The sequence below is a fragment of the Condylura cristata genome, unplaced genomic scaffold (assembly GCF_000260355.1).
Source record: "Condylura cristata isolate star-nosed mole 26May11 unplaced genomic scaffold, ConCri1.0 scaffold00027, whole genome shotgun sequence".
In the NCBI taxonomy this organism is placed as follows: domain Eukaryota; kingdom Metazoa; phylum Chordata; class Mammalia; order Eulipotyphla; family Talpidae; genus Condylura; species Condylura cristata.
The window spans coordinates 10516246-10543164 of record NW_004567128.1 but is presented as its reverse complement, the minus strand read 5'-3'; the positions used below and the strand labels follow the sequence as shown (position 1 = coordinate 10543164).

At 40.1% G+C, this 26919-nt stretch overlaps 1 protein-coding gene across 1 annotated transcript in view; it reads left to right on the top strand.

The window, feature by feature from the left end:
• Positions 1-26652, top strand: part of APOO (apolipoprotein O) — a 51205-nt gene extending 24553 nt beyond the window's left edge. Inside the window, exons 4-9 of the mRNA XM_004689917.2 lie at positions 2206-2260; positions 5001-5096; positions 10151-10242; positions 13682-13762; positions 22666-22731; positions 26395-26652. Coding sequence (XP_004689974.1) covers positions 2206-2260; positions 5001-5096; positions 10151-10242; positions 13682-13762; positions 22666-22701 — 360 coding nt within the window. The 3' untranslated portion in view covers positions 22702-22731; positions 26395-26652. The remainder of the gene's footprint in view (positions 1-2205; positions 2261-5000; positions 5097-10150; positions 10243-13681; positions 13763-22665; positions 22732-26394) is intronic.
• The last annotated feature ends 267 nt before the right edge of the window (positions 26653-26919 follow it).

The following is a 26919-nucleotide window of genomic DNA, read 5'->3' as shown; positions in this document are numbered from 1 at the left end:
AGGAGAACACAGTGTAAACAGTCATCTGAGATGTGGGAGGTTTTTTCCCTCCAGAGGTTCAGCAAATCAGTGTCACTGGAAGCAGGATCGGCTAGAGAGCATTTGGATGCTGCTCCGCTAGGCGGTTGGGCACTAAGAGGAGGGTAGAGTCATGTATTTGAGCACTGAACTATTGGACCCAGTGACCAAACAACTACATGACAGATTGGCTTCTGTCACTGCTCAGATTTTAGATCTCTAGAACAGGCATTTTTCTTAATGGCATTTCTGTGATGTTTACCATCTAAAACTGAGGCGTACAATCTATAGAATGATTTTATGGGCTTTGATATATATAGTTGCCATAGTTGATCTTAATTTTGAAAATTGATGAAAAATTAGTAAGAAATGATGTATCTATGATGTAGATTTACTTTGCTTGACATTTACAATCTGGAACTTGTTTTGAAGTTTTTAATTTCCACCATTTATGTGTGTCATTGGTGAACTTTTTATTCACCAATTTATAAATAAAATAGTAAGAGTCAGCTGTTATACTTAAGTATCATGATATCATTGAGTTATAAAATACCTAAAAGACTTTATAAATAATGTGTTGTAAAACACTTAGAATTTATCCTCCTGTTCTAGAAGATTTTAAAACCATCTGCTGGTGGTTAAGGTCAGCAATTGTCCAAATATTTTTGTATCATGTAAGCATGTTTACTGTTATTTTTCCTTTTCCTTTTTTTTGGGGGGAGGGTTATAAAAGTATTTTGACTTTTAACTTTCAACCTAACTTTCAACCTAACATTTTTATTTTTTCTCAATTTTTCTTCTGTGCATGATATTCATGTAATGCCTCTCTAGATGAATCATTATCAACATGTTTATTTGTAGTATATATTTGTAGTAAAAAGGCTTTCTCGTGATTACAGTTTTTATTTTCCTAGTGTGGTGTTTTTGTGAGTGGAGATCATTCTGATTCCCGCTTCCTATCAGGCCAGCACTTCCTAGCCCCTTTCTAAGGGAATAAATTTATTTTTCTTCATAGTGAAAAGATTATGCTAGCAAAAAAAGAGAGTAGTCACTCTAGACATTGAACTATAGGTTTTCTATTTTTTTTTGTGGACAGAGAAAACCTCAGTGGATTTTCATGAAGTAGTGTTCAGTTCTTTATGTGCTTTCCCAAATTCAGCATTTATTATTTGGGGCCACTGAAAACTACTGTTTTGGCTTTAGCTGAATTCAGTAAAACAAATCTCTTTGCAAGTGGCAATTGGTTCTGTTCCCTTCTGCTACCCAAGGACTTTTTCCCATTTCCACTGTAAACGTTTTGAAGGTGGGTACCTCTTAGCGGGTCCCTTGTTTGCTCTAGGATCACCTGGTAGTCCTAGACAAAGCCTTTTTATTGTTGTTGCAAGAATGTTAGCCTTCCATTTGCGTCAACATTGGGGTATGTAGCTCTTCAAATAGATACAGACTCTGTGTCATTAAAGCTGGTGGTTCTTGCTTCAGCTGGGCAGTTTTCAGGTAGAGGCTCTGAAGTCATGGCAAGGGAGGAAATAGACTTACTGTGAATGAGATTTGAGCTCATGGGGAAAGGATTGTCACTTTTACCGTCAAGGGGGTTGTTTTTGTAGTCTATTGTCCTTGATTTTTAATAGAAGATGAAACGGCTGGGTCATCGACACCACTTTACTTGAAATTTCTGTTTCCTATGGCAACAGTAAGATGTTCTGCTGAGCTTTTGGCGTTGAAGGGGAAATTACAAAGGAAATAAAAACCAGCTAGACAGTTAATCCCTTTGCTCAAAAAGTGTTCATGACTTGATCATTTATTCAGTAGAGACAAATATAGTTGACACTTGAATAACATGGGGGGATGGGGCACCTGACTCTCCCATATGCCGTCATAAATCTTATATAAAGCTTTTGACTTCCCAAGAACTTAAACTACTTAAGTATTGGTTAACAGGGATAGTCAATTGACATGTATTTTGTATGTTACATGTTTTACATACTTTAATTTTAAAGGAAGCTACAGAAAAAGTATTTATAAAGTTGTAAGGATGAGAAAACACAGTACTATATTATATTTATTGAAAAGTATCTGCATGTAAGTGGACCTACACATTTCAAACCTGTATTGCTCAAGAGTTCACTGAATCTTTAACCTTTCTAATCGGCAAATCCCTACTCATACATTTTCTTGTTCTATTTTTAGGAAATGTATTCCCAAACTAAACCCAAGATGCAGAGTTTGTTTCAATTTGGCTTAGGTAAGTTGATTTTTAACTGGACATGTTTGGTTTCTTTGTTAACAGTGAATTCTTTAACTGGGGCGCTTTGGACCGGTCTTAGGAGATTTGTGAATTCCTTCAAATTGCATGCAGAATTTCAGAGCTCTGTGAATTTTCCTGGAATGAGGAGCTAATGATGTCAGGTTTCAGAGGACTAGTGTGCTCCTACAGTGGAGTATATCTCTGCAAGAACATTACATCGCTGGGCTAACAATTGTGGATACACGGGATTTAACTTTTATTACTGGTGGGGTTCAGAACCAGGACTGCTCATTTGCACAACTATTAATACGCATTACAGAAGCTTAGAGGCAGGATGGGACTATATCTGTGTCTGCGAGTGGCCTTACTTGCATAATTAGTAGTGTTCCTACTTTATTTTTCCCATTTGGCTTTTATTGTCTTTGATTGTTTATCACATGCCCTTATCACATACACTCATAAATTGGGTTCACAGTCTATATTCTGACTAGTCTAGGGAACTGGTGAATTGGTAGACATTGATTATATTTCATTGCCCTTTGTGGGCTTTTCAACAAATCAAAATCTTATTTTTACAAATGTTTGTTTCCTTGATGGACTAGGATAAAAATGAGTTCATTTCGTTGCAAATATGATCATATTGTGTTGATATACTGATACTCCTGAGACTGTCAGATAAAATTTTCATTTGTTGCTGTATTGATAGTCTACCAGTTTTTTCAGTTGTGTGTGGATGTTTGTAAGTAACGTAAATTTTATTGATTTCATAAATACTATGTGCCAGGTAGTAGTCTATGTGCCAAAAATATTAATACAGTAATATTTATAATAACACTAACAATATACACCTTTGCTTTTGAGCTGAAGAATCTAAAGAATTCCTGATCTTTACTGAGGGTTCTCTTCATTGTCACCCATCATTTCCCATTGCTTCATAGCAGTAGGCATTATCTGCCGTATAAGTGTTTTTTTCTTTTCTTGGACTTGCGGCTACAGCCTCTTAAGAAGGAAATCCCATTATGAGTTGTGTTGTTTACCAGGGCAGTCAGTCCATTTCCCAGCAGTCACAGCCAGAGTGTGTTACCAGAAACTGGGCTCCAGCTGCAGTGCAGTCTTATAGCTTATCTCTTTTCCCATTTCTTTGTGATTTCCCCACTTCAGCTCAGCTCACCACGGCAACCGGGTATCCATCTATTCACTGTTCATATCTAGAGTTCAAAACACCATGTTGGCAGCAAAAATAAAGGAAAATAGGAAATTACCCCAGAGGTACCAGACAGAGGATAGGAAGTAAAAACGGCATTAAAGGCAAAATAAATAACAGGCCAGTCAGGAATTAGTGTCAGCAATGCAAGACCTAGAGTGGTATTTTAAATGATCACCATTTCCCCCCAAAGAACCCAGGGAGAAGAAAACTGACCTGTGTCTAGTATTGTTGTGGGGGTTGGGGAGGAGAATTACTGAGATTTCCAAGTATTTCAGTTCTGTCTACATTTGTTAAGGCATCGATCATGCCAGGCACCGATGATTATTCAATGCCAGCACAACACAAAGAACAGAGCACTCATTGAAGGTACAGAGGAAGGAGACTACTCACTGAAGACTGAGGAGATGGGAGCAATCAGAGAAGTGTTTGAAAGATGAATCTCGAAGGAACAGAGTTAGTTATACCATAAGATGGGGTCAAGACTTGGGTAGCATTCTACACAGGACACAGAACATGATCAAGTCTTAGAGGGGGTGACTTAGTTATGTGTGCAGACTGGGTATTCTACAGATAAGCTAGAGAGAGCATGCATGCAGAGAAAGAGACGTGAAGGCTTTTGAAGTCATGGCCTAGCAGACCCCTCCTAGCAATGCTGTTAATAAATATCCACTGGGTGAGCATATACACTGTTATCAGAGTGAAAATAGTGTAGAATTCCAGGCAGTTCACCCTTAAGGAGCTTCTGGTCTCCTTGAGACATAAAATACACCCCTGAATAATTAAACACAAGGTGCTATAGAATTGTGTCCCAAATGAAAGTACAGGAAATAAATATGATGAGACTGGAGGAGGAAGAAAGATCTGGGCTGACTAGCCTATGGACAGCCTTTCTCAGGAGCTAAGGCTTGAACTGGTACTTACTTAGTAGAATTGACTCAGTGGAGAGGAGAGAATAGTTACCACTTGAAGCAGGCACATAAGGCTCCATTCAGAATAAGACCATGCGTTGCATTTGCTTTCATATATTTTATCACCTTCAACAAAGACTGTTTCCTGAATATATTTGCATTACAGGTTTTTTTTCATTATCCAGGCTTCTGTTTATGAGTTCAAATAACAAGTTCAGGTGGCAGGATACTTCCCCACTCCCTGAGTCTGATGTAGTTTATTTCCAAGTTTCATAGAGCAGGCAGCAAAGTTTCAAGAAATTTATCCAAATCTACTTTCTTTCTGTGTTTGGGGAACAGTAATTTGGATAGCAAGAGATCGCTGTACTTGTATTTTTTCCATGTGAATAGTTATTACTAGTAGATTGTTGACCAGAGGTGTTTGAAAATTGGATACCTGCTATGTGAATGGTAAATCATGTTTATATATCACATGAAAAGAATGTTGAAAGGAAGTGTGTTAGCAGAAGGCAAAGGATATATCATTTGAAAAGCATGTCATACTATATATACAGGTCATATATAATTTTGTTTTTTTAACGAACAATTTATAGAGCTGTTTTCCAATCCAATTCTGTTGCAGACAGCTATGATTACCTCCAAAATTCGCCTCCTGGATTTTTTCCAAGACTAGGTGTTATTGGTTTTTCTGGCTTTGTTGGACTCCTTTTGGCTAGAGGTAGGTACAGTTTTGGGGTTTTTAAAAAATAATTCATAAAGGAGAGATAATATATATTTTTGTTCTTTTGATTTACTAATTTTCAGGAATATAAGTTATTTCCTTGATACGGCCTTTTAACATATACTTGATACGGTTGTTTTCTCCAGTATATTTGATTTTGAACATATGTAGAAGTAAATGGAAAAGTAGTGAAATGTTATACTCCTGGTTAGAAGAATGAATTTAGTTATCTTTTATAGGTACATTTACTTGATCAAATAAATCTCTATCGCTCTTTGGTATAGAAAAGTGAATTTTCGTTAACCAAAGTTTATCACACCTGAGAAATTGTTTCTAAATATTTCATTGAGATCAGGCTATTAGAGTAAATAAAACAGTGCTAGCACAGAGATTTTATTCTTGCTGTATCCTGGCTTCAGTCATTGATGATATACAAACTTTAAAATTGCTTGAAAGCTAATGTGCGTCAACCTAAAAATATTAATATGCTACACTGATAGGTTACAAAATATAAGAAATAAAGGATGGTCTTTTCACAAACCTGTTCCCTCTGTAAAGCAGCCGGCACAGCTCATGTCTGTGCAAGCATCTCCTGCTCTCCTTTTCCCAATAAACCTGTCCTTTTAAAAGGTAGAGAGAAGAAAGGATGGTAAAAGACTTCAGTATAGTGCACTTGTGTACTGCTTGAAGTTTCCCTGATTATACAATAAATGTTTATGTTATGAAATTCAGACTTTACAAAAATTCCTAAAATAGTTTCTGAGGCCTGTACTCACAGCACCCCTTCGTAACAGAGAATTGCAGAGACTGGTTGGTACCCCCAATTTTCAAAACCTTTTCTATACTTGCCTTAGCCATTATTTATGAGCCTGGAGAAACACTGCTTCTCCCCTAACTGTGGGAAGGACTCCTGTCAGTCCAGTGCTCGCCTTCTGTCACAGAGCACAAGAATTAAATTGAGTTCATTTGTACTAATCCACTTGCAGAAGAGTTGAACCACCTCCCCTCGTTTCCATCTTCTTCCCCTTTCTTTTTCTATAAAGCTCCTCAGAAAAGCCTTTCTGTCTTATTGAGGTAGTGTGAACTGCAGGAAGATCGCCACGCCAAGGTGCTGGAATTTTGGCTAGCGCTGGGGACCAGGAATGTGGAGCAGATGAGCTGAGCTGCTCCCCTCTGTCAATGTTTAAACCATGTGGGGTTATATTGCAGCCCTAAAGAAAGCTCTTTAGGTAGATGGGTTTATCCCCCCTACATCCCCTGGGGTGTCCATCTGAGGAGGGTCCCGTTCTCTTGTTTGTGTTCCTTGTTTGTTCATTCCTCTCTTTCTTTTTCCTCGGAGTGCTCAGTAGGTTAAAATAACTTAAAACTTTAATCTTTTTTCAAAAAGTACAAGCACACACACTCAGGAATATTAACTCTTGTCATCCTGCTGTACATTAGTGCTCTATCTCCCCGTTTCCCCCACCTTCCCACTCCTGGTAAGCGTTGTTATACTCTCTGCTCCAGTGTATTTCACTTTCTAAAATTCCACATATCAGGTGAGATCCTGCAGTATTTTCATTGTGCATCTGGCTTATTTCACGTATCATATTTGTCTTGCCAGTCCCTCCATGTTGTTGCAAATGGCAGGGTCTCCTTTAAGGTTCAGTAATCTTCATTGCATATGGACACTGCACTTTCTTTATCCGTTTACCCATTGGTGGGTGTGGATGTTGTTTCCATGTCTTTGCTGTGGTAGTTCTGTGATGAGCATGAGTGCGCAGCTGTATTTCCAGACACTGATTTAATTTCCTTCCCAGAAGTGGGATTCTGGATCATCTGATAGGTTTTCCTGAGTGTATCTGCTAAGGTGGTTCACCCTAGTTGATGAGGATGGCCACAACTGTGGTGGTGACAGGAGACTTCCAGAGAGGTGAGTGGATGATCATTCAGAGGAAGTGGGCCCAGCCAGGCCACTCAAGGGTGGCAGGTGTTTGCTATCCACTAACCACTCTGGCAGTACTGAAGGAGCCCACAGTGCTAGCTTCTTGGGAGGTGAGGCCTCACACTTTCTTCGGAAGCTCTGGAGTCCCTAGCTCATTACATGAACCAGCAGGAGCTGAAGGCTCAAGAGCTGCTGCTCACCAGCTTTCCCTAGAGGAGTGGGAAGTGGCTGGTTGGCAGCTTTGCTGCTCTTCAACTGGTCCTCACCTGTGTGAGCTGCCCAGGTGCTTGAAGCTTCAAGTATACAGGGAGGACCCCTGGGGTCTAACCTGCCTTTCTAGAACAGTTATATCCTTTCAATCAAGGCAGAAGGACAGGAAGGAAACACTAATTTATGAAGAGTCTAGTCTGGAGTAACAGTTGTATTCTTTTTTCCCTCCCCCTCCCCATTCCATCTTAGGAGATTTGTCTATTCAAAGTTTAACCCAGTAAACAGCAGTTCCTTTGTTCTAACTATGGAAGTGTTAGTAACATGCATTGTGCTAGAATCTATGCACGTCCACATCCAAAACCCTGTGGAGACTGCTCGCAGCATCAAGTGCTTTTCTAGCGTATTCTCCTGTTTCACTCTACCAGTTTTCTTGACCCCATTCTCAGGTTTCTCCCAGTGTGCCACCTGCTGTCTGTCTGTCGAGTCCCCTGTCCCCCAGAGCGCTAGATCTTCTCACAGTCTGGATTGAGGCTCACACAGCTGTCGGGTTGGAATGTGACGCTTTCAGTTTGGAGGCCCCTTTTCCAAGTTCCATGCCATCGTCTTAGTTTGCTTTTCCATGTTGTTGAACTACATGTTTAAGTCACTTTCATAAAAGCCTATGTTGGAGGTAAACTTTGCAAGTCTTTGAGAATCTGAAAATGACTTTCTGCCCTGACACTACGTGATAGGCATGCGGTGGGTTTTCTGTCAGTCTGGGGGCTGTGTCTTCTAGCATCCGGCGTTGTAGGTATTCAGAGGCTTGTTCTTTCTGAATTTTTTTTTTCTTTCTGGAAACTTTGAGGATTGTCTCTCCCCATTCCCCAGTTTCATTGAGAAACACTTGACATACATCACTATGCAAGTTTAAGGCGTACAACATGGTGGTTTGATTCACATATATGTGAATCGATGACCTCAGTAGGTTTCACTAACATCCATCGTCTCATGTAGCTACAATAAAAGAGAAAAGGAAAAAAAAATCTTAGAATAACTCACTTAAGAGCTTTCTGTAGCTCACACAGCAGGATTAGCTGTAGCCAGGTGTTGTGTAGGACTGTCGCAGTCTTCAGTATGCAGTTTTAATGGTGCTATGACTACCGGTAGATGCTACATTCTTGGCCTGGGCATTTTGGTGACTCACAGCTTTCAGCTATGGGAGGTCATATCCTGTATTCCTCTGAAAGTTTTTCCTTCCTGAATCAATTAACAATCGAGTCATTTATTTTTTATTTTTTAAGATTTACTTATTTATGCATATAAGAACTGGGGTACAGGCCAGTGGTGCAGGGGGTGAGAGGATTCACCAGAGACAGAGTGGGGAGCAGAACAGGCTGACTGACTGAAATCCACTGCTGAGGGGAGCCACAGGCAGACAGGAGAGGTCTGCTGTGCCATGTGAGTCAGCTCCCTGTCCAGGATCAAACTGTGCTGCAGTCACTGTGGACAGCTCCACAGTGCTGCACTTTAACCTCTTGTACCACCAGGGAGCCATTTAAACTTACCGTATCTTTTGTATTTTCTTGATTATTTTATTCCTTTAGAATATTTTTTACTTTAGCACTCTTCCTTGTTCTCTGAATGGTCCCTTTTCATTGGACTTGTTTTTTCTTTGTTGAGTGTGGCAACTTCTTGAATTTAGTAGATGATACATTTTGTATTGAATTTTTGTTTCTTGTGGGGTCATTTCTTTCTTCCTGGCTTGTATTGATTTTATATGACAGACAGTTCTCAAATGCCTGCTGAGCCTTGTCCGGTCACATTTCAGAAAGAAATGGAAAGAACTTTTTGCGCATAGGTGAGGCTTGTTGACAGGTTGGTTCTACCTCAGGTAATCCTGACAGGAGCTTCCCTTGTGGGGACGGCTGTAGGCATGTGCTCATAGTACTGTCTTTGGTCCTCTGAATACCCACAGCATTTTTTTTTTTTTTTTACAAATAGTCGGCCCCTTTCTCCCCCTCCAAAAAAATTTGGCCTAGAGAGATTGCCCAGCCACTGGCAGTTTTGCACTGGGGTAGTAGAGAGGAAAGAGAGGGTTACCTGGCCCAAGCACGGGACTTGGTATGTCCCCATCCTACTTCCAGGTTGATCTCTCAGTCCTCCAAAGTACTTGCCATCTCTGCACTGCTTGGGAACATTCTACTCTTTCCTCAAGAGTTCAAGGCTGTGTTTCCTCTTGCTTGAGTCCATGCTCCCATTTCTGGAAACTAGTTGACACTTCTCAATGCCAGTGCTCCACACGTTCTGTCTTCATCAGGAGTTTGTTATCTATATTCTGTTCTCTTCATGGGGTGTAAGGGAGAAGAATAAGGAAATGCCCATGCTCAATATTTAAATAGGAAGCCAGTTTACGAGGAAAGGGCATAAGCCTAAGAAATCAAAATAATGTGTGGTTTTCCTTCAAAACAATCTGTTTTCCTCCTCTCTTAGAAATGGTGGTGTGCTTAAAAGCTGTGCTGCTGCGTGAAGCCAGTCACTAAGCCACATGGTGTAATTCCATGATACCAAATGTCCTGGAAGACCCGTAGAGCTAGGAGGCAGCTTGGAACTTCCCTAGGCTGGGGGTGAGGGCATTGGGGGTCTGCTGATGAACATGGGCTTTCTTTTTGAGTGATGAAAAGTTCTCAGATGAATTGTGGTGTTGGTTGTACAGCTCTGTGAGTGTTCTGGCAGCCACGGTACTCTTGAAATGGGTGAGTCGTGTGAATTATAGCTCAGAAAGCTGTGAAAAAGTGGTGGTTCTTTCTGATGCCTAGGGTATCGTATCACTGATATTCAGTCTGTCTAGCACCAAAGAAGTCTTACTCAGTATTAAAGGTAATTGTGATGGGAAGGATAATGAATCATCTGATGGTCTCTACAACCCTTTATTTAATAGGTTCAAAAATAAAGAAGCTGGTGTATCCACCTAGTTTCATGGGATTAGCTGCCTCTATTTATTATCCACAACAAGCCATCGTATTTCTCCAGGTAAGTTAGACCCGGTGAGCTAAGATGTTTCTCATTCTTCACTATGTAGGTATGAGGTTCACTGCTTAATTTTAGTTGGCAGATTCTGTAATACCAGACTGAAATTCCTTTGCACATATTGATGAGCTACAGCAAATTCAATTTTTTCTACAATTTTTTCTGTGTACCTTGGTGCTGGCCTTCCAGTAATGTCAGGGTTCAGAGAATGCTAATTTGAATATTTAAAAAATGTAAGCTGCCCTGTTTTGGTACGTTTACACTGAAGTCTGGAGATTCAACCCGAAGTGGACAGTTATCACTCTTTCTTTGTGTGTGCAGCTCCTGCTACAACCTGCCCTCCTTGGGCTTGCACACGCTTACTGTTCCAGGGCCTTCCTTGCCCTCTCGCTGGTTCCTTGTTTTCCTTGATGGGGACTTTGGGGAATGCAACCCCCTCTGCTGTGCCAGGAATGCCCTTGGGGCTCTCAGTTGGCTGGGCCTTTCTGATCCTGCAGGCCTCAGCTTGACAGTGGCAGGCCACATGGGCACAGTTGTTGTCTTAATCTGCTCCAGCTGCTGTCTCTGAGTGCCCCAGACTGGGGACCTAAACAGCAGAAGTTTGTTTTCTCACAGTTCTAGAGGCTGGAAGTCCAAGATTAAGGTGTTGGCACGTTGGTTTCTCCGAGGCCTCTCTCCGACTTACAGAGGGCTTCCTGTTACCATGCTCTCGCGAGGCCTTTCCATGGTGCACACACACACCCCGATGTCTCGTCCTTGCATAAGCACCACCCTTCTGACCTCATGCAACCCTAAATTACCTCTTCAAAGGACCTATCTCCATATACAGTCACAAGTGGGTTCGAGCTTTTAATAGATGAATTTGGGACTACAATTTAGTCCATACAGCTGCATTGGCAGTTCACAAAGTGTGATCTCCTGGGAGTTTGTTAGAAATGCAAAGGCACATGCTTTGACCCAGACCTACCCACTGACACTCAGGGTGATGACCAGCATTTTGTTCCAGCCAGCTCTCCAGGGGATTTTAATTCTCACGACATTTGAGAACCACCCATATAAGCCAGACTTCCTTGCAGCAGTGATGTCGAGGTTTTACGTCCTGAAAGCTTATGGAGACAGGGACCTAGGTGCTAGAGCTGCCATACCACAGGAGACTTGGTTCTAGGAAGAGTAGCAGAGCAGTCAGCAGAGTGGAAGGATTGGGCCTAGATTCCTCAGCGGCCTGCGGTCGTGGTGGGCGTTCTGTGGCTCCAGCTGTGGGAAGTCAGTGACAGGCCGCAACCGCCAGTCAGGTCTTTCTGCGTGGGCTTGACGTTGTCTTACAGCAGTCCTGAAGGCAGGTGCTTCATGTGTCTCTGTGCCTGCTTCAGCCCCAGCTCGGAACAATGAGTCACATCTGCCTGCCCTAGATCATACACATCAGCAAGCACCACCTCGGTCTCTGTTCTGGCTGGAATAGTAAATGGATGGGGTGTGGAGGAGTGAGTGCTGCTGGTGCAGAAGCTTGTGTGGCTTCCTCTGGGGTTTGTTTCTTAGCTTGTATGCTACAACCTACATTGCAAAAATTCTTTTGTATTCATAGCCAAGATAGTGGGATGCAAGTCTTAGTACATTCTTATTTAAAGTCCAGGGGTAGAAGTTTTATCTTTTATTTTATACTTAGAGTAAGCCAAAGAAAAATTGACTTTATTTTCACTCAATGTAAAACACTAGTGGATTTGTTTAGGATGATGAGACAAGTTCTGGAAATGGGGAATGGTAATGGTTGCATAATATAGATGGACTTTATGCCTCTAAATTGTGTGCCTTAAAAATGGTTAAAATGGGGATTTTATATTGTGTACATTTTGTCACAATGAAACAAAATAAGCATCAGTGAAGACTGAGAGAGATTGATTATTACTTTAGTGTCATTTAGTCTTGTTTAACAGTTTGGGTTTTTTGTTTTTACAAATACCATGACAGTGGATAAGCCAAGTACTTGCTTATGTTCTGTTTTCTGTTTAATAGTGTGTGGATAAAAGTACTATAAACAATTAAAAGCTTAGGTGGTAAATGTTCTTGTCTCAGAAATTTAAAACACTGGAAACAGTGCCATAAAGGTAGAAGGTGCTTAGTATGTACTGACAGACCCAGGAATCATAGCATGTTTTTAAAAAAATGTATTTATTTATGCATACAAGAACTGGGGTACAGGCCAGAGGTGTAGGGGGTGATGGTGAGAGGGTTCACCAGAGACATAGTATAGTGCAGAACAGGCAGATTGACTGAAATTCACTGCTGAGGGGAGCAGCGGGGAGACAGGAGCGGTCTGCTGTGCCATGTGGGTCACTCCCTGGGCGGGGATTGAACTTGTGAAGTAGCTGCTGCAACTTCTCAGTGCTGCACTTTAGCCCCTTGCAGCACCAGGGAGGCCTCACATCATGGTTCAGCAACCAGTTGGGGAATTATTGCATGGCCCTTGGGTTCTGGCTTGTGTATAGGAAATGTACATGTTATTAAACTTTCATTTTTCTGCCACTAATTTGCCTTTTATTACAGTGACATCTCACCCAAAGCCAGAAGGATAAAGGAAAAATTATTTCTCCTTTCCTATACTTGGACCATTTATAAAGGATGCTATTGCTCATAACCAAATTTATTTTAATTTTGCATTAAAAAAATTCTACACATACTAGGTTTTGTTGGGGAATTTCCTTGAATGAAAAATAGAAAATGATGGGTTGACAGACATTTTAAAAAATGGCTGATGAAAATTGTAACTCATTAGCAGCTTGTAGATGGCATCTACATTGGTTCACCTATTTTTTACCTAAGTCCTGAAAAGTAAATGACTTATTTTTAGCTTGGCAGAGTGACTTGGTAGGTGGTTAGGTGAGAAGCTTTGGTTCTGTGTCTGATTTCCAGGAATTTCTCACAGCAGCAATGATCTACATTTTTTTTAAAGATTTATTCATTTATTCACACAGAACTGGGGTACAGGCCAGAGATGCAGAAGGTGAGAGACAGACAGAGCGGGGAGCAGAACAGGCAGATCGACGAAGCACACTGCTGAGGGAAGCAGGGGGCGGGCCAGGAGAGATCTGCCACGCTATGTGGATCTCCTCCGGGGCAGGCGGGAATCGAACTCATGCGGAAGTGGCTTAAGCTTTTTAGTGCTGTGCTTTAACCTGCTGCGCCACCAGGGAGGGCCATGATCTACATTTTTTCCCTTAAAATTGTGAAAAGTATATACCCATAATTTATGACAAACTATTTTTAAAAATACTCTATACAGCAAACATTTTTCTTATTGTAACTGTCTTTTTATTTGCTTATTTTGTGCATTTAATTGTGCATGTCTTAAAATTTCTGTGGTCATAAAATGTGTAAACAGTTTATTTTCTTTCTTACTGGTCATATATGAAATAGCAATAAAAGTTCTTTTATATTTTAATTCAAGGTCAGCGGAGAGAAATTATATGATTGGGGTTTACGTGGATACATAGTCGTAGAAGATTTGTGGAAGGAGAACTTTAAAAAGGTGAGAAAGTATCACTTTCCTTATTTTTCCTTTGGTTTAAATATGTATTTTCTCTAGGGTTTGCCCTTGACAACCTATTGCTTGATTTTGTTTTTTCTCTTTGTTTTAGTTGTGCCTCTGGCTCAGACTCTCTGATGGCCATTAGAGGAACAATAGAACTTGTGTGCATTTGGTTATTATCAGCAGAGCGAAATAAATGGTGACCATAAAATGCATTCCACAGCAGATGTAACTTCCATTGCACTCTATTTATAATTTGCTCAAAGTGTAGCATATTACTTAAAAGTTTTATCAAAACTGGATTCAAAGGGAACATATTCTGCTCCTGGACACAAGACAAGCAGGACTCTTTGTCTTGCTGTTTCACTTGTTGGCTTGGTTCGTTCCTTCAGCCCTACTGTGTCAGTTCTTGGCCCGGTCGGGGCCACCGGGCCACCGGCAGCAGAAGGAGGAGGTTGTGTGACTGTAAGGACGTGCCGTCTACATGCTGTCTTCCATCTTCTTGCAGCCACATAGCTGATTGAATGCTGCACATTTGCTGGGCCATTCTCTCCCTTGATAAGGAAGAATGCAGGACAAGGAACCATATCTCTTCCAACTTCTTAGAGCTCACTGAGGAATAATTAAGGTTTTATATCAACATGCTTTCTATGTCATAGATTAAAGGAGGTTCATTTTTACTCTGGCCATTTCAAATAAAATTACACTTTCCGGCCCTCCCTGGTGGCACAGCGGGTTATTAAAGCACAGCACTAAGAAGCTAAATCCACTTCCACATGAGTTCGATCCCTGCCTGCCCCGGAGGTGACCACATGGCGAGGCAGATCTCTCCTGACCCGCCCACTGCTCCCCTCAGCAGTGTACTTCGTCGATCTGCCTGTTCTGCTCCCCGCTCTGTCCCTGGTGAATCTTCTCACCCTCCACATCTCTGGCCTGTACCCCAGTTCTGTATGAATAAATAAATCTTAAAAAAAAATTACACTTTCCAGAATTTTTGAACTGGAATTTGGAAGTAACATTATAGAATAAATTATAAGTTTTCCACACTGTCTCCATCAACAGTCTTCCAGTAAAATTTTGCCTGATTTTGTACTGGTGGTTTATAAAGGAAGTCCTCTCTGTTGAGCCTGTTTAAACTAGCCCTTGAGTAGAAAGTTCTATATTAACATCAGGTGCCCTTTGGCAATCCCTTTTAAAGAATAAACACTCATACTTTTATTTTCATTTCTCTGGCATTTTCTTTGGAAGCTTTCTTTCCTGTTTAAAAAATTCCGTTAAGTCCACACTGAATTTTATGAGGGAAAGGAAAAGGAATGTCAGGACAGTGATACACAGCCTCAACAGCCTGGAGCAGAAGGGGGAAAGGAAACTCAGCCTCAGCACTGAGTGTGCTGACTGCTGTGACTGCCTGTGGGGGGCCCCTGGGAGGCCCCTGGGAGGCCCCTGGGACTTCTGAGTGCTCTCTCTGCCCTGTGGAGTTGGACAGACACAGCCACACCAAAGCCAGTGGGGGGACCCCCCACAGAGCTTCATGTTTAGAAATGGTTTTCTCTGCTTTGAGAATTCTGCCCAGTGCAGAAGTACCTGGCTGTGGTTGGAATGCAAGCTCAACAGGCCCGCGTTTTTTGTTTTTTTGAGAACATTAGATACTCAAAACTACTCAAATTTATATGCACATCTTCGGGGAATGACATGGTAAAGAGGTCTGCATTCCCATGTCTTCTTCAGAGTCATTAAGAATTTATCATTCTTCCGTTTTCTGTCAAAGCATGATTTTCCTAACAATTGTCTGTTCTCAATAGAAGGCAATAAAATCAATGCTGACTACTTAAACATGTCACACAAGTTTTAAATGACAAATAGTACAAAATCCTGTTAATTTGAGATTTGATATACTCAGATTTCAGGAATGATTTGATAGCAAAGTGTCAAATTGCTTGAGTGCCCTGCCCTCTTGTTGGAACAGTAACCTTCAGGACCCCAAAAAAAAGCTAGCACTTTGGAAAACAACTTTCAAGGCAATTGGGTGGCACTTCATGAAGGAGATGTTTGTTTATTTGTTTGCAAATTGGTTTTCAAGTCAGTCTTTAATCACCAGTCTCAATTTGGTGCAATCCAATTCATAATTACATGTAATGATGTAACAGGTACACATGATTTTTGATTGTATATAGTCAAAGAAATTTTGTGGGCATTATATTTAAATCGGGGCCCTGGCATTTTCAGTAGTATAAATGAGGGTTCAGTTCTCAATTATATTGTTTCTCATGGTCTGTATTATTCTAAAAGACTCTAAATAAGTCAGTGGCATTTTGCTGCTGTGCCACATTCCTTTTAGGAATAAGTTCTCAGTGTTCACACTGAGTCTAGTACTAGTAAAGTTTAGATGACATGGTCTTTGTTCTGTCATTGGTCAGTTCAAAGGAATTTATCTGTTTCAGCTGAACGAAACTCTTTTTCAGAACTGTGAAGCAAAGGTGGGTGTGTCCACAAATATTGTCATCATAGAGTGGTCTAGGGGTTGATTTTTCTGAGATGAAAGATTATATGTATACATATTCATTATATTAGTATGTACTGCTTACAATCCAGCAATATAATGATCACACATAGACCAGCCAACCATTCACCTTTAGAAACAGGAAATCACTAATACCCTCCCAGTTCTCCCTTGGATTCTGTTGCCTCAGAGGGAACAGAATCTTGTGTTTTTCATTCCCTTTATTTTTCTTTAAACTTCTCTTCTAATTTAACAACCTATGTGTATGTTCTAAGACATTGTAGTTGAGTTTGCTGCTTTTTGCCTTCATAATATGAATATATAAAATATAAATAAATATATAAAGTTGATACAAATGATCTATATATTGTCCTGCCACTTGTTTAGGTCCCATAGTATTGTGCTTATGGCCCGTGCATAGCGGTAGTTTGTAACACGGCTGGAGAATCTATCTTTGCTGGAAAATACCCATGCTAATCACTAGTGGGGTGGTTTGCAGTCTATTGCTTCTACACACACAGTTGTAAGCATTTTTGTAAATGTTTCATGGTTTATGAAAAGTTTTTCTAGGCCAAGATTCCTAATTCATAGGATCTGTACATCAGTTTTATTAGCTAATGTCAAGTTGTTTTCCAAAGTGCTAGCTTTCATTTTTTGCCAGTGTGGTGGCTTTAAAATATTTTTATAATTGTGATGTGCACGTGGTTTCACTTTATGGCCCAGTTTTTATTTTGAAAGAATGTGAACAGTACTGAATGGTTGTAGGAATAGTATAACAAAATAGACCTTTGCTTAGATTCTCTGATGACCATTTGGCGACATTTCCATAGTCTGTCTTTTTACACATGTACAGATGATATCACACACGTGTGTTTTACTTTTCTAAACCATTTAAATGTAGATATCATTGTGTTTGCCACCCATATTAATTCAGCAAGTATTTCCCCAAAACATGGACATTTGCTTATATAATTACCATACCATAATCATACTTGGGAAAGTTAATATTTCATCATTTACATAAATATTGCATAATACACAGTCCATATTCAAGTGTCCCCAGTTGCCCCAATAATATGCTTTCCTTCAACTAAGTGAATTATTTTAAGGCAAATGTTCTTGTAAGCATGGTCTAGGACAAAAAGCAGAAGTGTGCCAACCACTTTTCATGTAGCCCACCCCGTAAGTCCTCTCTCGCTCTCCAAAGATACGTACTTTCCTGACGTGGCTTTCTTCATGGCTTTACTGCCTGTGTATTCATCCTTATCATGTCAGTCTTGCCCATTATCTGGCTGTATATGTCTTTTAAGTCTTTTTTTGTTCTGCCTTTTAAGGCTTCTCCTTTTATTTTTCTTTCAATTTGTCCGTTAACCTGTTGTGAGCCTGCAGAAGTTCCCGAGTGTTCTGATTGCACACGCAATTCTGAGAGCATTGAGCACCTTCCTTCCTTCTTTCTTTCTGTGGATTGGCAGCTGGGCCTGGAGGCTGCTTAGTCAGGTTACTCTTTGACCCCTCTGGCAAGGCTGTGTGTCTGACCAGGCCCAGAAGTCTGGTCTTGACAGTGCAGGGTTGCTGTTGGTCGCTGTCGTTGCTCAGTATCTAGAGCCCTTGACACGGGAGTGGGGGGTGGGGTGGGGAGAGGGGGTTGGAAAATTGTGACACTCCACGTCTGTCATTTCCTTTTCACCTTAATAAGGAGCCATTATCTCCTATTGCTGTTTAGTTTCCCCAGTTGTCGTTATATACAAAAGATAGTGTATGTAAATGCTTATTTTTTTTCTTATGTATCTGGTTTTTAGAATAATGAGTTGGTTCTCATTCTTATAGGGTCACCAATGAATTTTTAAAAATTTCATTGTGGATTTGTTGGTGTAAGCATTCTTGATGTGCTTGAGTGCTTTGTGATTCTTATTCTTGCGAAAGTTCACATTGTCCCATTGTAGAAGTTGGCTCTAGCTCCTTTTGACATGACGGAGGTAGTCTAGATAGCTTCACTGCTATCTGGAGGGTCAGGATTTCTCTTTATGATTTTAATTTGTATTTCCTTGATTACTGTGACGTCCCACATCTTTTCACTGTTGATTGTTTCCTTATTCCTGAAGTGCCTGGTCTTGACCTTTTGCCATATTTATGGGGAATTTGCCCTTTAGTTAATGATTTATAAGGGTTCTTTATTTCCCCCCTCCCCCAGACACTAATATTTTCGGTTATGTATCTTTAGTTGTTTCAGTTCGAGGGTTGTCTTTTCACTTTGCGTGTGTTTTGACCGTCATAAGTTCTTAATGTCTGTTTTTTCCATTGCAGGTTTCACAGTGTGACTCTAGGAGCTTTAATTAAAGCATGAAACTATTTCTTGATTGTTCGTTGCTAACCTGCAATCCTTAGTCCCAGCCCAAATAACAGGGCTGGATGTGGGTACCAGGCCTCTGCTCTTTGGGGTAGTCTTATTACGTAAACCCATCAGTGTGCCCTACTATCATGTTTTTCACTAGTTAAAAAGTAATTGGTTATAATCAAAGAATTGTAGAGTGCCTGTGAAAGGCCAGTAACAACCAGAAAGGGAAAAAAATGTTAGTAATTTTTTAAAGGCAGGAAAATACATAAAGAAATAGAAACCTATTGGTGATGTGAAAACTGAGTAGAACTGAGCTGAGCTTTTAATAGTTGTATTCAGGCCCTTGCTGGCTCAGCAGGAAAATGAAAGGGAAGCAGCAGCCACCACCCTGAGTAAATATGCTCTGCTCTCTTTCCTCATTCGAAATTCCTCAGCTTTCTAAACACATTCAGGTTTAACTGTTGAGTTATGTGACTTGAAAATGATTGTGTTTGAAATAAATCGGCCCCAGAAAGACAACTACTGTGAGATTTCACTCCCACTATCTAAAATAAAATAGTCCATTTCATAGTGGCAGAGAGTAGAATGATGGTGGCAGGTTCTGGGGGAGGCCACAGTGGGGGCTGCTGTGCAGTGGGCAAAGAGTCTCAGTTATACGGATGAATGGGTTCTAGAGCTTTGTGGGGTGACATAGCCCACAGTCAACAACATGCCTGACCCTTAAAAGCTGTCAAGAGGGCAGATGTCAAGTTAAGTGTTCTTATCACAGTAAAATAAAATGAAGGGTAATGTGGTAGGTTTTCCAGAGGGTAAAATCTGTTCTGAATGTGTGCCCTTTCTAGTTTGTGCAGTTTAAAATTCTAAGATATAAAGGCACCGAGGTGATGACTTTTCTTTTTCTGTAAACATCATTATTTAACAAAAGCATCTTCTTTGTATCAGAAAAAAACAGACTAGACAGGATACCTTGGCCTGGTGGTGTAAGGTAGACTTGGAGCTGGAGCAAAGCCTTCCCTCTAGCTGGCTTTAACCTGGGGAAATTGCTACGGCCCTCTGGGAAACGGGTTAGTGCCTGTTTTGGGGAGTCAGTGAATTTAGCCATGTGAGGAACACATGCAGTGGACAGACTCTAGCACTTGATCACCGTGACAGATGTCATGTGATGCCGCACATTTTCACTTCTGCCGGAGCAGACCCAGTCTCCTGATAATAGAGCATGGAGCCAGAGGCTTCGTGGCCATTAGGCAAAAAACCTATGTGTGTCTTAGTCTCCTGCTGCTTTAACACGTGACCACAGATTTACTGGCAAAAGTCATACGCGTTTACTATCCTAGCCTCTGTAGGTCAGAAGTCTGGTACTAAATCAAGGTGTCAGCGGGGCTGCATTCCTTTCTGGAGGCACCAGGGGAGAAGACTGGTCCTGCTTATTCCAGTTGTTGACAGAATTCAGCTCCTTGCAGTTGTAGGAACATGGTCTGTTTTGCTGGCTGTCAGCCAGGACTGTTCCCTGCTTCTAGAGGCTGCAGCATTCCTTGACTCACAGTACTCTTCCTCCATCTTCAGTGTAGTTCAAGTCCTTTCCATGTCCCATTTCTGTGACCCTCTTTTGCCACGCTCTTAGACTGTAGAAACCACTGTGATTTGTTTGCACCCACCCAGATAATCCCTGTTGTGAGGTCAGCTGATGAGCAACTTTAATGCTCTTGCTGCCTTATCCCTGTAAGGCAGTGCAATCACAGTCTGGGTCTGGGATGCAGACATCTTGGGGGGCATTTTCCTGCAGACCACATCCAGTAAACTGAATTATATTGGGCTCTTTAATAGGTCACTTTTTCTTACCTTTTACTTCCACATCAAAAAAGTGTCCTGCTGTGTAGGACTGGTACTGTTGATCAGGCATTTACTGTGAGCATGACCCTGGGGCTAAACTCTGCTCAGGGAGAGTCTGTAAAGCAAGTGCATTTATTAAAATGAATGCCTCCATTTTCTAGTGGAACTTATTATTCATGTTTGTGGGCATGGCTTGAAAATAAATTTTCTATAACAGCATAGCCAAATTGACACACAAAACTAACCATCAGAGTTGTGCAGTTTATTTCTCTAGTCCTGTGCTGTCCAGTACCATAGCCATTTGCTTTTAAAATGTAGATTCACACCAGATTTAGAAGACAAGCTACAAATAAAAAGAATGTTAAGCACTGTCGTTGTTTTTATATTGCTAGATTTTTCTGTTGATCATATGTTGAAATGATAGTCTTTTAGATGCTAAATTTGATAAAATATATTACTCAACAATCTGATACAAGTCAAAATTACATTGTAGGATGAATAATGCATAAAATATTAAATAACTATATGAAAATAAGAATTTTCTGGCTTATAAGTGCCTTTTGAAATCGGAATGTTGTTTTTTTTTTCTGAGCTTATGGTGGTTTCTACCAAGAGTGCTCTAATCAGTTTTCCCCAATCAGAAGAATGTTTTTATGTGCTCAGTTTCCTAATTTTCCAGGAGATTAAAAAGCTTATGAATTTAGCATCTTTTGCTTTTGAGAGTGAGGTGGTGGGGAGTCTAGCTAGAATAGACAAGAATTGCACTAGAATTACTAGGCAAGCAGCACGTAAGGTCACTCGGATCTTATATCTAGACTCAGTAGAGAGCCCCAGGGTTTTTTTTATGCCACACCCAGTTGTTGGATGTGGTTTTATCACCTTCATGAGCCTCTTTTTCATTAATTACATGCTGTAGCATTTTTTCTTACACACATCATATCTCTAGGTTTTAACCTCATTATGTTTAGTCAACAAACGTATAGTACTGGGAACTTAGGATATTGTGCCTTGGGAAACTTGCAGATTAGTGAAGGAGTCAAATGTGGAAGAAGAATTACAGAAATCAGGACATATACAGGTGCTATGAATGGGACCACAAGGTCCTTGTCTACGTTGAAGTGCAGAGGGCAAGGGAAAGTCTCGATCTACAGGATGAACAGCATGTGTCTAGGCAGAACTTGGGATTGGCCAGTCTAGGTCCAGGCATACATTTTGCAAAGGTCTCATCCCAGGAAGGAGCGCGGCAATGTGGAGCAGCAGCAAAAGGCACTTATAAGCCAGCACTGCTGATGTGTGTGAGTTTGGAGGAGGAAGATCGCTCCTCTGTGTCCTGCAGAACTCCGTCAGAATGTCAAGTAGACCTATGGGTGTTAGGTGAAGATCAGCCTTCCATGGCCTTGTTCCCCGGGACTACATTGTCAAAATGTGGTGTGGAGATAGGGTGACCATATAATTTATGTTGACATTCAAGGATGTTCTTGAGAGTGAAGTAGACACTATTAATTAATGCTGGGACAACGGATGTAAACCAGGATGACTTGAGCAAGCCAGGATTGTATCATCACTGTGCTTAGAGATCAGCTTTCAACCAAGACCACAGAATCACAGCCCCATTTCTGTCAAGCTGCAGCCTAGTGTTTTTCGCATTGCCAGCTCATGAGCGCTCAGACTCTTGACCTATGCCAGGTTTGATGAGCCTGTTTTCAAAATTAAAGTCTTACAAACAGATAGGAAAGAAAGTAAGGCCTCAAACATTTAGCACATGGACTTTTCCCACTAGAAACTTTCCTACATCACTTCTCATGGATGACATGACCTAATTATATGTTCCCAGATGACAGCCAGACAGAATGGGTGTGGTCTGATTATCCTCTTTTAGAGTAAACATGTTTTGTGAATCGGTCCCTACGGTGGATGGTACACAGAGCAGATTGCCTACAGGAAGTATTCTGGGAGCTTTAACACTATCAGAACAGTGGCAGTGGCAGGGATAGGAAAGAAATCTTTTTATGTTGATTTGATTTTTTATAGTCAGCTGTTTGGCTGAATCTGCACAATGAGGATTAAGGGAGTTTTATTTCCTGCTCTCCTCTGCAACCCCTAGTAGTAATTCCTTCAGTTTGGGGAAAAGTGGGTCACTTTGCATTATAATAATAATGTTTGCATTCAGTCAGATACTGATTTTTGAGAAGCTCTACTTTTCCAACTGCACTAATAATCTTACTTTGTTTTTACAAGCCAGGAAATGTGAAGAATTCTTCCGGAAATAAGTAGAATACTCCACACTCTACCCGTTTTAATCAGGTAAAGAACACGAAAACACTCCATTTATTTTCAGCATTGTTAGAACCAATTGAAATGACTCATCTTTGATTGATTTAATTGACTGAATTAAATCATTTAACCATTTCAACCTGATGTGAAACATAAGGGTTAGGATGACATTTCAGTGCTGTAACTTACTTAGTTGCCTTTGTTCCTGAGAAGTAAGTACAGTACCTGCGTTTTTTTTGTTGTTGTTTTTTTGGTTTTTTTTTTGACACACAACAGCTGGACGATTGGGACTTGTTCACCAACTTACTTCAAACAATCAAAAGGTGCCTTTGTTTCTTAGGGTTGTTGTGGTTTTTGTTTTGTTTTGTTTGTTTACAAACACCCCTTATAAGCACACTTGTATTCATCTAATATATTCCATGGACATTTGTAGAATATATATGAAGATTGTATAGAGGAGATATTAAGTGACATACAGAATTCATAGGTGTAATTAAAGATTTGAATAACCTGAGGCTAGAGAAATTTAGGATATCAGAGAAAGTCAGAAAATTATTGAGAGTTCTTCTGTTCTTATACTCAATTGACCATTTATTTTCTTTTTTTTTAAAGATTGATTTATTTATGCACACAAGAATTGGGGCACTGGCCAGAGGTGTGAGTGGTGAGAGGATTCACCAGAGACAGTGGGGAGCAGAACAGGTGGATCTACTAAAATACACAGCTGAGGGGAGAAGGGGGTGAGAGAGCACCATGTGGGTCACCTCCCTTGTGGGGGATCAAACTCATGCTGCAGTGGCTGCAGGTAGCTTCATAGTGCTGCGTTTTAACCCTTTTTGCCACCAGGGAGGGTCCTACCATTTATTTTCATTCACTTGTTCAATATTACTTGTTTGAGTGGCTGCTAAGTACAAAACACTATTATATTGATAATTGTGTAGACATGAAAAATTATCACTTGTGATTTCCTGGTAATTAGAAAATTATCCTGAGTTTGAAATCAATGTAAGCATTGAACTATAGGAGCATGGTTATTTATGGAATATCTATAAAGAAGAATGTTATGTTTCAGTATTAATTAAATACTGATATTTTGCATGGGAACACATGCAAAATTATTAAGTTTTTTATTTAAAAAATTTTCCCTTTATATATTTCTAATACATATTTTGCATTATTTTTCATTTTTGTACAATGTATGCTTCCTCCTCTCAGGTTATTAAAATTTTTTAAAGGTTGGTATGCTACATTTGTAGACGGAGTAAAGGCCAAGAAATTAAACAAAAATGTAAATTTATATCTTGAGATGATAGGATTATGGGTGGTTTTTATATATGACTTTCAGGATCTCTTATTAAATGTGAATTTTCTCTTATAATAAAACATTTTTTAAAAAATCAGTGTTAAAAAAATCAGTATTGTCCATCATGGATATTGTTTAAAATTCATGAAAGTTCTAATTTTGAGGGTTTTTCTTTCTCAAGTTATCTCCACATTTTTGAAGACCTGAAGAAATCCTATAACCTTTCATTTGAGAGGGGTGATCTGTCCTAATCCCTCACCTGAAGCATAAATCTCTTGAAGTCACGTCTCGCCTCCACTAATATGCCGGTTACCCCACAGGGCAGATGACTTTGGACAGTTCAACTTTGAAGAAGTGGTTTCTTTATACTAAGCAAAAATGGGTTCTGTGTAACTCCTATGCAGTGGTCATGATCCTGCCTTGGGAGTCACAGAAAGCAAATCCAGTTCCTCTTCTGTACCCCAAGTCCACAGTGCTCAGATTTTGTTATACAAACAAATTAATTGGGGAGTTATTTAAAAGCAAAAGCCTATGTACACCCCAGAATTGACGTCTGTGGAGAGTGGGGCCAGGTGAGCATTGGCTTTACCATTAAGAAGAGAGATTGGAGGGTGAGCCATCTAAAAGCCACACATGTGGGCCCTCCCTGGTGGTACAGTGGGGTAAGCACAGCATTATGAAGCTGTCCACAGCCACTGCAGCACGAGTTCTGTTCCCAGCTGGGAGCTGATCCACATGGTGTGGCATATCTCTCCTGACCCACCTGCTTCTCCCCTCAGCAGTGTACTTCAGTCAGTCTCCCTACTCTGTCTCTGGTGAATTCTTTCACACCCCACTTTTCTGGTCTGTACCCCAATTCTTGCATGCATAAATAAACACATCTTTAAAAAATAAATAAAAGGCACACATGTCCTGCAGGGGCTTGATGTTGTTGGCTGCATTTTGCTACAGGGAAGATGGGAACTGGAATAAAGTGAAACTATATAAATAGTGTTTCATTTTTCAAAAATTTTCTGATCCCAGAGTTCACCTTTCTGCATTACAACCTTGATTTCATTCTATTAATAGTTTCCAGATTTCTTTCTATGTTTAAATATACATACATACATACATACATACATGCTTTTGGTTTTTGACAGAGTGAGATCATATTTCTCATATTGTTGTACAGATACACTGAAAGCTCCATGAAGGCATGTTTTGCAGTTTTAATATCACACCTAAAGAAATTAACACTAATTTCTTAGTATCTGACAGTATGCAGATTTCCCTGATTGGTGCACTAAAGACTTCTTATAGTTGGTTTGTTTGAATCAGGAGCCAACCAAGATCTGCCCATTGCACTTGCCTGGTAGGTCTCTCAAGTCCCTTTGAACTGTAGCAGTCCCCTCCTCCACCTTCTTCTCTTGCCATTTATTTGCACTTTAGAAATTTATCTGTTTGAGTTATGGTCGACATCTAGTGTCATTCTGTTTACCCCTTGCTTCCTCTCTTATCTGCGTTTCCATAAACTGATAGTTGGAGCTGAAGACTTACTCAGATTTAGGTTCAGTTTTCTTACAAGAATACTTCATAATGCTGTGTTGACTGAATTGATGAACTCGCTTTTTTCCCTTAACTGGGTATCTCTTTCATTAATTATTTGGCTTAATTATTTCCTACTATGGACCACCACGATCTATTGAATCCTTATTAACATAAATTATTTCCGTTTTGTAGTTTTTAACAGTGCACTAAATATGTTCTTAGAAACACAAAACAAATTAATAAACTTAGATTAAAAATGGTAAGTTAGTGATTTACGTCTTTAAGAATATTTGGTTTTATATTAAAAGATAACTGAGCAATCACTGCTGGCTAAGATATTTATTAACTTCTACTTGCTAAGCACAATCATTAAATTAGGGAAACGCAATCTGGATTAGACTTGGTGTATCTTTGGATCAACGTGTTTCTTTCTAGAAAAGTGTGTAGGTATGACATGAGGACAGGTGTACTCCAGAATGATGATGGAATCATGTGCTCTGGCAGATGAATGCGGGTGTAGTTGCTTGATTTTTAGAAGGGGAGAGAGTTGGGGTTGGTATGTTATTTAGGCGTTTTAGGGTTTTTTTAAATTCACTTATTTGCATATTTAATGATGTCCAGATACCTAGCCAATTGAGAATCTGAGTGTAGTACTGATAGGACACAATTCCTTTCTGGGTTTTCACTTACCCATCTGTAAGATGGAAATAATTGTACCTTTCTCTGATGCTCATGGACATTTAATATAAGTATTCAACATGGCTTTTGTATTAAATCCTAACAAAATTTTTCAAAATGCAAAATTTTAGAGTCATTTTTATTTGTTTCTAGCCCAGCTTATGTCTTTCTTTTCTTTCCTTTAGTTACAGGTAAAAATTGGAAACTCCATAAAGTAAACCACTATTTCTGCAGAAAAAAATGGCAGAGAATTCGTTATTGAATGTAGCAAATTGGCTTTCTTCAGGAAAATCTACATTAGGCCTCTTTGTTAACTTAAATGATGCTGAACTAGACGCGGACTAACTGAAATCCTTTCACCTAAGATAATGTACAAGCCTTAGAACTTCTCGTTCTCATGTTGCTGTTTATGTACATAATTAAAATTCTAAGTTAACAAAAAAGTTGTCCTGCTTTCTTTTTCTGATATTATTGAATGACATTTTAAGCATATGTGGTGCCTGTGTGTGTAGTGTGTCATTATGGTGTGTGTCCCTGGGTGTCTGTGTGTGTGTGTGTGTGTGTGTGTGTGTACACATGTTAAAGGAAACTGTTCACTTAAGGCAGTGTGAGCTGGCATACTGCAGAATCTAAACACTACAGCAAAGTCAAAAATAATTGCCCTGGAGCTGAGAGGAGATGCTTCTGTAGCCAGTATGAAGAACAAAGCT